Below are 13125 nucleotides of genomic sequence, written 5' to 3' on the forward strand. Positions count from 1 at the left end.
GACAAGAATGGGTGCGTATATTAAGATGTAGGTGGAGAGGTAGGAAGGGTCTTGATTATGTGGTCCCTACAGAAATCGACAGATTCTTATTCCAGGGGCAATGGGTGTTAAGCAGGAAGGTAAAATAAGCAAGCATATATTTTTTTAAAAGATAACTTTGGCTGTAGTATTGTTCAGGGTTCGACAAACTGTTTCTGTAAAGGGCCATATAGTAAATATTTTAGGCTTTTTGGGCCATATGGTCTCTGTCACAACTACTCAGCTCTGCTGTTGTAGTGTGAAAGGCAGCCATAGAAATACATAAACAAATGAGCATGGCTGTGTTCCAATAAAACTTTATTTATGGACACTGAAATTTGAATTTCATATAATTGCCACATGTCATGAAATATTATTCTTTTGATTTTTTTCAGCAATTTAAAAATGTAAAACTAGTCATTGTGTACAGACCATACAAAAACAAAGCAGGACTGTGCTTGGCTCTGGTATAGAACATGGATGGGGGCTGGCACAAATGAGGAGAAAGAGCTGAGGAGTGGAGTGGGAAGGGCCTAAAACTTGTCTTGAACCACGAGTGCATAGTTCCTTTCAAAGACTGAGAAAACATCAATTGTTTGTATTAAAAAATAATGCCGCCACTGTTCTGTGGCCCCACGAATCCCAGATATTCAATGTTCTGTTTAGAGAATGGGAGCTAAATTCACAGACAGTGAACTAAACTGAAGTGCTCTAAATTATGTCACGAATGATTGTAGTGACAGTTTAAACACATGTCTAAACACTGAGGACTTAATGTTTCACTAGGTCAAATATTAGAAATAAACTGCCCTTTCTGAAGCAATGTATCAAAGTAGTCTTTTGTTTCTGTTTGGTTTTGTGATGGAGTCTTGATCTATCACCCAGGCTGGAGTGCAGTGGCATGATCTCAGCTCACTGCACTGTCCACCTCCCGGGTTCAAGCGATTCTCCTGCCTCAGCCTCCCGAGTAGCTGGGACTACAGGTGCACACCACCATGTTCTGCTGATTTTTGTATTTTTAGTAGAGAGGGGGGTTCACCATATTGGTCAGGCTGGTCTCAAACTCCTAACCTCAGGTGACCAGCCAACCTCAGCCTCCCAAAGTGCTAGGCGCAAAGTAGTCTTACAAGGGGAAAAAAATGGTCCTTTTAAAAACATTATTTTTCAAAGGCAACATATTTGGCTCCAGCTCTTTCACTCTTTTGTAGATTTATTTTACTGGAAAAATAAATAAAACAAATGCACACAAACATAATTGTACTATCATTTTATAGTCCTTTAATGAAAAACCTACTTTTTAGATTAATTTGCTTTTTTAAAGGCCTTCTCATACAAGAAGTAAGCATAAGTAACACATAATTACTTTTATTTTGATTCCCTAATTACACATAACACAAGTATAATATTCTAAACTTATTTATTTATTTATTTGAGACAGTGTCTCACTCTATCACCCAGGCTGGAGTGCAGTGGTAGAGTCACAGCTCACTGCAGCCTCAACCTCCTGGGCTCAAGTGATTCTACCACCTAAGCCTTCTGCGTAGCTGGGACTACAGGCAGGCACCACCACACCCAGCTTATTTTATGTTATTTTTTTAGAAATGGGGTCTTTATGTTTTCCAAGCTAGTCTTGAGCTGGCCTCAAGCAATCCTCCCACCTCAGCCTCTTAAAGTTCTGGGATTACAAGCATGAGTCACCATGCTTGGCCAAAAATATTTTTAATATATATTAAATGTATTATTCAAATTATTTAAAAAGTTTTAATCAAATTTTATAGCTATGCTGTATATTTTATGAGGTTTTTTTTAACCTTTTTAAAAGAGTATTACACAAGATCAAGAAATCCAACCAATGTGGCTTTATGACTAAAAAACTAAAAGGGGTCAGGCGTGGTGGCTCACGCCTGTAATCCCAGCACTTTGGTAGGCCAAGGTGGGTGGATCATGAGGTCAGGAGATAGAGACCATCCTGGCCAACACCGTGAAACCCTGTCTCTACTAAAAACACAAAAAATTAGCCAGGCGTGGTGGCATGCACCTGTAGTCCCAGCTACTTGGGAGGCTGAGGCAGGAGAATTGCTTGAACCAGAGAGCTGGAGGTTTTGGTAAGCCGAGATCGTGCCACTGCACTCCAGCCTGGTGACAGAATGAGACTCTGTCTCAAAATAAATAAATAAATAAATAAATAAATAAATACTATCAAGACTATACCAAGCGCCTAGCATTGTGCCTGGCACCTAATACTTCATAAATGGGAGTTGCTATTATTGCTATTATAGATACTTATACGTTAAATTTTTTTCTGGGTTAATTCTACAGTGCTTAAAACTCCATTCAGGATAGTTTTGAAGTTGAGATCTCATCTTCAACTTTAAGTTCTATATAATACTTAACATATAATATATGCTTAAACATTTTTGTCTTCTTGTAGAGCAGAAACAGACACCATTCTGTTTATTAAAATGAGAATATAGTGTCCACTTGAAACAGAGTTGCATATTCAGTGTTAAAGATAACCAAACGATCCAAAGATTTAAAAGGTATGACTACTGTGAAGATGGTGATACCTCCATGCGTATACATCAAAAACACAGATAATGTCAGGATCTCTTCAAAGAAAGGTAAATTTTACTTCCAGCCAGTAAATGCAGTGTTTCTTGGCTATGGTGGCCTCCAGTATCCTGGAATTCCCTTTCTTCCTCTAATTCAGAGAGCTTTCTTCTTCACTAAACTGAACAACTCAGTTTCTCCCTTGGCTTATCTGTAAACCTGAACTTTATCACTTCCCTGAAGATATCTGTTTTTATACGGATGTATCCCAACTCACTTGCGTGTGATAAGCACATTTTGGAAGGACATGCGATACAGTATATAACCAAGCGTAGGCTGCAATAAGTCGCTGGTGCCTTGCTAGAATGAGGGAATGTGCCTCATGGATTCTGAGTACCCAACAACTTGGTATTTGGGGGTGGGGTAGCCAGGTCTCTATGGCAACACTGGAGTTTTCAGCCAGTGCTAGAATAAAGCATCCCACAGTAATGACAATGAATCTGAATGTTACTGGCCTCCAGTGGATGAAGGAGGCTTCCTTGCCACAGCGTAATCTGGAAGGGCAGCGTAGGGTTGAGTTGAGAGGAGCACACACCTATGACTGCTCCACGCCCTTGTAGTAGACGCTGTGCCCTGCAGGACCTGCTGCCCGTGGACCTGCCCTGTGAGCATCACCCAGGCCAGGAGCAAGGGCACAGGGCTCCAGTGATGCAGGGCACCCAAACACCCAGAGACACTCAGGAGGGGGGCTTGGAGTTGGGGCTTCCAAGCTAGCCACTTCTATTCCCTTCCTGAGGGCCAGAGAGGCTGGGCTTGGCAAGCCCCTTCAACCACACCCACTTTTCTCCTCTGTCCCCTCCCCACCTCAGACCTGTAGGCTACTTCTCCACACATCCCCGCTCCAGCAAAGTGAAAGCATTTGAATTGGGTGCTGCTGGGGAGAGCCTGTCCTCAGCTGCTGAGTTCAAAAGGACATTCAACATAAAGAGCCTTGGAGCCTAAAATGTGTGCACTTTAGGGAGGTACTTAGCTGGGGAGTAGGGAGGAGAGGAGGTTCAGTTCCCACCTGCCAGGGACAAAGAAAAAGCCTTTCTTATCTGCTGGAAATCTCTACTGTTCCCCTTAAACCATTTCTTTTAATAGCAGCTTCACTGTGCTATAATTCACATACCATAAGATTCATCCCTTTAAGTGTACAATTGAGGGGTTTTTCGCGTATCCAGAGTTAAACAACCATCACTGTTAATTTCAGGACATGTTGTCAACCCAGAAAGATACCTGACTCCAACTTCTGTCACTTCTCATTACTCCCTCCTCCTGGAAATAACTTTACTATTCCTATTTCTATGAATTTGCCTATTCTGAACATTTCATAAGAATAGAATCCCACAGTATGTGTTCTTTTGTGACTGGCTTCTTTCACTTAGCATTATGTTTTCAAGAATCACCCATGTTGTAGCATGTATCAGTACTTCACTACTCTTTATTACTGAATAATATTCCATTGTGTGGATATACATTTTATTTATACATTAATCATTTGATGGACATTTGGATTGTTTCTACTTTTTGGCTATTATGAATAATAAATGCTGCTGTGAACATTGAGGTACAAGTTTTTGTAAGAACAGTAGTTCTATGGTAAACATTTTGAGGAGCTGCCAAACTGTTTTTCAAAGTGGCTGCATCATTTTACAATCCTACCAGCAACGTACTTGAGGGACCCAGTCTCTCCACATCCTCAACAGCATTTGTACTTAAAAAATTTTTTTTCAGCTTTACTGAAGTTTAATTAACAAATAGGAATGGTACATATTTAAGGTATACAACTGGATGTTTTGATATATATATACATTGTGATCGCCACAATCAGGTTAACACATCCATTACCTCATGTAGTTATGATTTGCTTGCCTTCTTTCTTTTTTTGTACTGATAAAAACTTAAGATCTATGCTCTTAGCAAATTTCAAGTACACAATACAGTATTGTTAACTATAGTCAGCATGCTGCACACTTGATCTCCAGAACTCATTCATCTTGCATAACTGAAACTTTGTACCCTTTAAACATCTCATTTCTTCCTACCCCTGGCAACCACCATTTTACTCTCTGCTTTGAGTTCAATTTGTATAAATTCCACTTGGTAATGGTATATAACCTTTTTTATATGCTGCTGGATTTGGTTTGCTAATATTTTGTTGAGGACTTTTGTGTCATTGCTCATAAGGGATACTGGTCTAGAGTTTTCTTGTTGTGATGTCTGGTTTTGGTGTCAAGGTAATACTGTACTCATAGATCAAGTTGTGAAGTGTTCCCTCTATTTTTAGAATACTACGTGAAGAACTGGTGTTAATTCTACTGTAAACAGCTGGTTCACCAATGAAGCCATCTGGGCCTGGGCTTTTCTTTGTGGTAAGTTCTTTATTACTAATTCCATCTCTTTTCTTGTTATAGGTCTTATTCAAATTCTGTCTTTCTACTTGAGTCAGTTTTGGTAGTTTGTGACTTTCTACTCAGAAAGTACTTGTCCATTTCGTTTAGGGTAAACAATTCGTTGCATACAATTATTCATAATATTTCCTTATAATTTTCTTATTTGTGTAAGATTAGTAGTATTTTCACCACTTTCAGTCCTGAATTTTACAATTTTAGTCTTCTCTCATTTTTTTTCTTGGTTAATCTAGCTAAAGGTTTGTCAGTTTTCATTTTTTATAAAGAAACAACATTTTGGGCCGGGCACAGTGGCTCACACCTGTAATCCCAGTCCTTTGGGAGGCCAAGGCAGGTGGATCACCTGAGGTCAGGGTTAGAGACCAGCCTGACCAATATGGTGAAACCCCATCTCTACTAAAAATACCAAAAATTAGCCAGGCGTGGTGGCATACGCCTGTAGTCCCAGCTACTTGGGATGCTGAGGCAGAAGAATTACTTGAACCTGGGAGGCAGAGGTTGTAGTGAGCCGAGATCGTGCCACCACAGCACTCCAGCGTAGGCTACAGAGCAAGACTCTGTGTCAAAAAAAAAAAAAAAGAAACAAAAAACTTTTGATTCTGTTGCCTATTTTTCTATTCCTTCATTCATTTCTGCTATAATCTTTATTATTTCCTTGCTTCTTCTTCCTTAGAGTTTAGTTTGCTGTGCTTTTTCTAATTTCTTAAGGCAGAAATACAGGTTAATTCGCCATCATTCCTTTTTAATATAGATGTTTACAGTTATAAATTTCCTTCTAAATACTGCTTTAACTGCATCCCATAAGTTTTGGTATGTTATGTTTTTGTTTACATCTAACCCAAAGTATTTGCTAATTTCCCTCATGATTTCTTCTTTCACCCATTGGTTACTTAGGAGTATTCTGTTTAATTTCCACTTTTTGTGAATTTTCCAAAAGTCCTTCTGTTATTTATTTATAATTTCATGTCATTGTGCTCAGAGAACATATTTAGTATTATTTCAATGCTTTTAAAGGTACTGATGCTTGTTTTATGACCTAGCATATCTTCTATTCTGTAGAATGTTGAGAATGTTTCATATGCACTTGAAAAGGGTATATATATTCTGCTATTATGGGGTAGAGTGTGTCAAAGATGTCTTTTAGTTAGTCTATAGTAGTGTTCAAGTCTTATATTTCCTGTTGATCATCTGTCTAATTATTCTATCCACCATTGAAAGTGGGGTATTGAATTCTCCAACATTTTTTTAAATTATATTTTAAACAAATAGAGATAGGGTTTTGCCATGTTGCCCAGGCTGGCCCTGAACTCCTGGACTCAAGCAATCCACCAACCTCAGCCTCCCAAAGTACTGGGATTACAGGCATGAGCCACCACACTCGGCCCCAAGTTTTATTGTTGAATTGTCTGTTTCCCTTCAATTCTGCCAATTTTTGCTTTGTATATTTTGGGGCTCAGTGCAAGGTCTATATATGTTTATGATTGTTGTGAATTCCAGATGAATTGACCCTTTATTCTTCCTTGTCTCTAATAATTTTTTTCTTAAAGTTTACTTTGTCTGATACTACTATATTCACTTCTGTTCTGATTTGATTACTGTTTGTATGGTGTATCATCTTCCTTTTACTTTCAATCTATTTGTGCCTTTGAATCTCATTTGTCTCTTATGTACAGTATATAATTGGGTCCTGTTTTTTGTTTGTTTGTTTATTTGTTTTGAGACAGGGTTTCACTCTGTCATCCAGGCTGGAGTGCTGTGGCACAATCATGGCTCACTGCAGCCTCGACCTTCCGGGCTCAGGTGATCCTCCCACTTCAGCCCCCCAAGTAGCTGGGACTACAGGTAAACATCACCACGCCCAGCTAATTTTTGTATTTTTTGTAGCAACAGGATTTTGTCATGTTGCCCAAGCTGGTCTCAAACTCTTAGGCTCAAGCAGTCTGCCCACCTCAGCCTCCCAAAGTGCTAGGATTACAGGCATGAGCCACCGTGCCTTGCTTGGTTCACATACTTTTCCATTCTGCCTATCTCTGTCTTTTGGTTACAGTGTTTAATCCACGTATGTTTAATGACTATTTAGCTACTTGTTTTCTACATGTCCTGTGTCATCTTTGTCCCTGTGTCCCATCATTACTGCCTTCTTATGTATTAAAAACATATTTTCTACTGTATCATTTTAATTCCTTTGATGTTTCTTTTACTACATATATTTTTATTTATTTCCTTGGTGGTTACCCTGGGGATTATAATTAACAACTTGTAACTACAGATCTTGCTTTGCTTGAAGTTTCCACTTAGAATTTCAATTGTCTAGTCAATTTAAAAAAAAAAAAAAAAAAAAAGAGCTCTTCTATTCACAAATACTATTAGATACACAATAGGTGGTTCTTATAATAAGCAACTGCCTCTGATGTGAACACTTACCTTATCTAATAACACATTCTGCCACAACCTAAAGATACTGAGGTAACTTCTATCCCTGGCACCAAAAGATGTGAAGAAAAACTGCAAAGAAAAATAATAGGACAAGTTTAGTGTCACGGAAAATAAGAGGAGAGCATCTGTCATGAAGGTCTATGGGGACTTCCTTATGATTAAAACAAACTAGTAGGTAAACACTGCCTACTTTGTATACTATTTTTATTTAACATTTTATTATAATAGAAAAAACACAGGTAGTTGCTATATGAACGAGGTGTCTTTGCAAATTGTGTCTTTCAATAAACACAATTTTGTCAGTATTTACTAGCAATGGGAACATGAAATAGGTAGCTATTTATCAGTTTATTGAAATCAATCTAAATAAAATCATTAAAAATGAAAACTTTATTTTATTCTGAACTTTGCAAAGAGATATGAATTAGTTGCCATTTGAGCCAAGTATACACAAAAAATAAGAAAAAAAATACCTGTGGATTTTAGAGATAGATTGAAGGGTCTTAATTTTTAATTGTATCAGTCTTCACGGTCTACTAAAAACTCCAGAAATACCTCTCTCTGCTAATTATAGATATAAACCACCCATGCTAACACTACACTTTTATTTGAATGCCATAGAAGAAAAGTAGCATGTTTCAATCCATAATTCCACATTTTATTTAATTAATTTTTGCAAAGTCATATTTTAAAATAGGCTTTTATAAGAAAACGCAACAAGGCAGCACTAAATACAGTCTTCTCAGTGTTTCATCTCTTCCAGTTCCCTAGTCAGTGACCTTTCATGGCTGAGCAGTTACCCTTAGGAAGGAGAAAGCTCAGTTCTGTGCTGGATTAGGTTATTTTATTAAGTAAAATATCAAACAGATAATATTTTGGATGTTAATGCTTTTCATAGAAAGATTTTAGAGTGCTACTTTCTAATTCATTAAATTAAAACTTTGCTATACATTCTTCAGAAAGCAAAGCTTTTTACAAAGCAGATATATCCAGAATCTTTTCCAAATAGAATTATATACATAATATGTGACTTAATAATCACTTGCTGTTCCCTATTCCCTTTTCTTAGGCCTAATTGTTTTGCTTAATTATAATAATCTTACAATCCTGCATTCAGATACATAGATTTTAAAATTCTCCTAGTCTGTCTCATTTTCACTACTGCAATATTCTTGCTAATTCCCACTTCTTCTACTAAATAGCTTAGTATTAAGTTTTTCTACTCTCAGGTACAACCACCACATTTCCAACTCCTTAAATCGCCCAGCTTTCTGGATAATCTACATAAATTACTACCTTTCTTTTATTCCTTGCTAGATATCCAACCTCAAAAACATATTAATAAATCTTGATTCGGCTGGATAGGGTGACTTACACCTGTAATTCCAGCACTTTAGGAGGCCGAGGTGGGCAGATCACCTGAGGTCAGGAGTTAAGACCAGCCTCACCACATGGTGAAACCCTGTCTTGACTAAAAATACAAAAATTAGCTGGGCGTGGTGTCGCATGCCTGTAGTCGCAGATTTTTGGGAGGCTGAGGCTGGAGAATTGCTTGAACCTGGTGCAGCAAGCCAAGATTGCACCACTGCATTCCAGCCTGGGCAACAGAGCGAGACTCTGTCTCAAATAAATAAATTAAATAAATAAATAAGGCCAGGCTCAGTGGCTCACGCCTGTAATCCCAACACTTTGGGAGGCTGAGGTGGGCGGATCACAAGGTCAGGAGATGGAGATCATCCTGGCTAACACTGTGAAACCCCACCTCTACTAAAAATACAAAAAAAATCAGCCAGGTGTGGTGGAAGGCGCCTGTAATCCCAGCTAGCTACTCGGGAGGCTGAGACAGGAGAATCACTTGAACCCAGGAGGCAGAGGTTGCAGTGAGCCGACATCGGGTCACTGTACTCCAGCTTGAGAGACAGAGAGAGACTTTTGTCTCAAAATAAATAAATATAAAAATAAATAAATAAATAAATATCATAACATAAATCTCGATTCAGTAATAGCCTTCTTATGAGTTTGGGAAGGATTCTGGCTGATGATATCTCCAAGCTGCTAGGGCACAGAACGTATTCTAGAGCCTAAAAAACCTAAAATTGTTATGATTAATCTTCATCACAGAGTATACAAAAGGGGTAAACATTTAGTTGTACAGAATTTATTACCATGATGATGGAAAAATGAAATCATTGAGTTAACGTAGTGAGGAAGTTAAGACCAGGGTCTCTGCAATTAAATGAACTGGGTTTACATTCTTGTTCTATCACCTATTGTTAGTTCTGTGAATAGGGTCACTTTTCTTTTCTTTAGTTTTCTCAGCTGCTAAATGAGAATTATCATAGTGGATCTTTATAAGAAATAAGAAAATATACATAGAGAACTTAAGGCAGTGTCTAGATAACAGTAACTGTTTGGTAAATGCTGTCTGTTACTGTCGTTATTAAAATTTAAATGCTTGATCCTGAAATTCTAATACATATGTGAGAAACAGTCACATGTGAGCTTAACGGGGCATGGTCAGGGTATTCACCACAGCACTGTGTGTAATAACAAAATATTAGAAATAAATTAATTGTAAAGGAAATCATGGTATAGCCGTTCTATGAAATACTATACAGTACTTTTGAAAAAAGAGGTGGGTCTATCTACATGTGCTGACCTACAATTGCAGGAGATAATGTTTTTGTTTTTGTTTTTTAAAAGCAGAGCTGATGAAATAATTGAAAATAAGATTACATTTACTTTTCTAAAAAAAGAGCAAAACTATGCATTTATATATGCATGCCTGGTATGTAACTACAAAGGAAGGAAGTCTGAAAAGATACATACCAAACTGATAGCATCTGCCTCTAGAAAGAAAATGGAATTGGTGATTATGGGTATGGAATGAAGATGTTAGTTTTGAACTTGTTTGATGATTTTGTTAAAAAATTAAAAGGTATATTATATATTAATTGTAAAACTAAGAATATTTAAGTCTTCCTCTTTCATTCCTGAACAGTTCAGCCCTACAGCTGTTGGTGGAAAAGAGGAAAGTAGGCATCCACACTTGGAGTGTGGGTAGGGACAGAGGGGCTGCAGTAGCCTAAAGCAGAGTGTCAAATACCAGAAAAGAATGAAGAGGTCATCCCCAAGGAAAGGTTGCCCATGTGGAGTGTCAGAGCCCAAGTGAGTAGGGGTCTCCACATATGGGGATGATGCGGAGAACTGTATTAGAACAGGAACAGGGTGAAAAAAGTATGGGGAGTCAGAGAGCAAAGAGTTTGACCATGTAAGGGGTAGTTTTGTGGGTGGTGTCAAGTGTCAAAGACCAAGCATGGTGAAGGGTGGCCACGAATGAGCATGCCCTACAACGACACGTCAGAACCAGAGCAGGTGAGGCGGCATAGTGTTATGGAGAGTCCATGAGGGTGGTCTTGTGCTAGGGTGTCAGAGCCTGAGCAGGGTGGGAAGAGCAACCACACATAGTGACAAATTGGCACAAGCAGGGAACAGAGGGTGTCCCTGTAGAGGGCAGTCTGGCAGAGGGTAAAGCAACCTGGCATGGAATATCAGCCCAAGCAGGATAAAGAGTTTTTCTGTTTGTTTGTTTTTGTTTTTGTTTCATTTTGTTTTGCACTACACTCCAGCCTGGGCAGCAGAGTCTCACTCTGTCACCCAGGCTGGAGTGCAGTGACATATTCTTGGCTCACTGCAATCTCTGCCTCCCAGGTTCAAGTGATTCTTCTACCTCAGCCTCTTGAGTAGCTGGGACTACAGGCACGCGCCACCATGCCCAGCTAATTTTTGTATTTTTAGGAGAGAAGGGGTTTCACCATACTGGCCAGGCTGTTCTCAAACTCCTGACCTTGTGATCCACTGGCCTCTACCTCCCAAAATGCTGAGATTATGGGTGTGAGCTACCATGCCCGATGGAGACTTTTTACATGATGAGAGCGTCTAGGTTGTGGTGTGATGGGCAGCACCCTGATTCTAAGTGTCAGAAACCAAGTTGGGTAATGAGCATCCCTGTGGGAGGGGGTGGCAGTGGAGATGAAGATTGGTTACACAAAGGCTTAATGGTTAAATAAATAACTATATTAAGGATAATGGGAGCCTGGTTTCTCATAGCCAGGGAAGGGAGTTACAAATATGGAAAGGAAGAAAACAAAAATAAACTCTGTGGTGTTAGATGGGACTTGGAGGTTCTGATGTGAATTCACGGTTTTAGATGGATGGATAGATGGACAGATGGATAGATAGATGTATAAGTGAGTGTGTACATATATGTATGTATGTATTATGCATATGTGTGTGTAATTATATACATTTAATGTATACCCTTATTATGCCACCTTAAAGGGTTTGAAAATAGTGATATCCCTCCCCCAGCCCCATAGCAATGAACACACTGGCTTATTTCACTTTCCCTTAAAAGAAACCAGGATTCCTTGTAGAAGTGGCTGATCCCAGGGCTGGGGCAGGGAAAGCCTGAAATATCCTGTGCCAAAAAAATAGGAAAATGCTCAAACACACTGAGAATACTCAAAAGGATACTGCAGCCAGCTTGAAGGGGCTCCTACTGGCCAAATTTGGGACAATCTGACCACAAAATACATAATAATAGTAATGGCTTATAATTCATTGAATAAGATAAGAAATCACCAGTTCATACTGACATAAGCAAACGAGTGAATAAATTTAAAGTATGATAAGAATAGTATATCTACATGGTTTCAAAATACCTTTCCCCAAAACACTTATTACTACAAAAGAAAATAGATTATAAAGTCTGCAGACACCACCTTAATCAAATATTCAAAGTAGATATCATCAGTAATGGTACAAATCAAAATCATGTGCCATCTGATAGGATGTAGTGGTGAGAACAGAGCATCATCTCTGTGTATTTTTTCCAAAATTACATAACCTAAATTTAATCACAAGGGAACATCAGACAAATACAAATTGAGGGATATCCTACAAAATAACTGACCTGTAATCTTTAAAAGTGTCAAGGACATAAAAGTCAAGAAAAGATTAAGGAACTCTTCCAGGAAATTAAAGAGCATGATTACTAAATGTCATGTGTATTTCTGAACTGAGTCTGTTTGCTATAAAGGATATTATTGAGATAATTATGGAAACTGAATGGGGTCTAAGAATTGAATGATGGTAACAGGTCAGTGACAGTTATTTGATGTTGGTGGTTATATTGTGGTTATATAGAAGAATGTCTTTGTTGGAAGTACATGCCAGAATACCTAAGGTGATGAAGGATCAGGGTGAGAATTTATTCTCAATTAGTGCAGGGGCAAAAGTTCTTTGTACTGCATCTGGAAGTGTTCTGTAGGGATAAGACTGTTTAAAAATAAAAATAGCCAGGCTCACTGGTGCACACCTGAAGTCCCAGCTACCTGGGAAGCTGAGGTTGGGGGATCACTTGAACCCAAATGCTCAAGGCCAGCCTATACAACATAGCAAGACCCTGTCTCTAAAAAAAGAGTAAGATAAATTTTAAAATGCATTTAAAAGAATCTCCACAAGATTAAAAAGTATAATTACAGAGATTTAATATCATGGTACTAATTCTGTCTTCCCACCTCCCCCAAAACTCTCCCTGTATCTTTCTTTCCCTCCCTAGCCGTCCTCTTTTATACTCTTTCCTTTTTTTTTCTTTCCTTCCTTC

At 38.5% G+C, this 13125-nt stretch overlaps 1 protein-coding gene across 3 annotated transcripts in view; it reads right to left on the reverse strand.

The window, feature by feature from the left end:
- The window catches only part of GRAMD1C (GRAM domain containing 1C), a 100704-nt gene that overhangs the window by 51937 nt on the left and 35642 nt on the right, over positions 1–13125 (reverse strand). For all 3 annotated transcript variants that reach the window (XM_017547730.2, XM_017547731.2, XM_037745437.1), the window contains one exon: positions 7446–7526. In XM_017547730.2, the coding sequence (XP_017403219.1) occupies positions 7446–7526 (81 nt within the window). The remainder of the gene's footprint in view (positions 1–7445; positions 7527–13125) is intronic.

This window comes from Cebus imitator, unplaced genomic scaffold (genome assembly GCF_001604975.1).
Source record: "Cebus imitator isolate Cc_AM_T3 unplaced genomic scaffold, Cebus_imitator-1.0 Scaffold201, whole genome shotgun sequence".
Classification (NCBI taxonomy): domain Eukaryota; kingdom Metazoa; phylum Chordata; class Mammalia; order Primates; family Cebidae; genus Cebus; species Cebus imitator.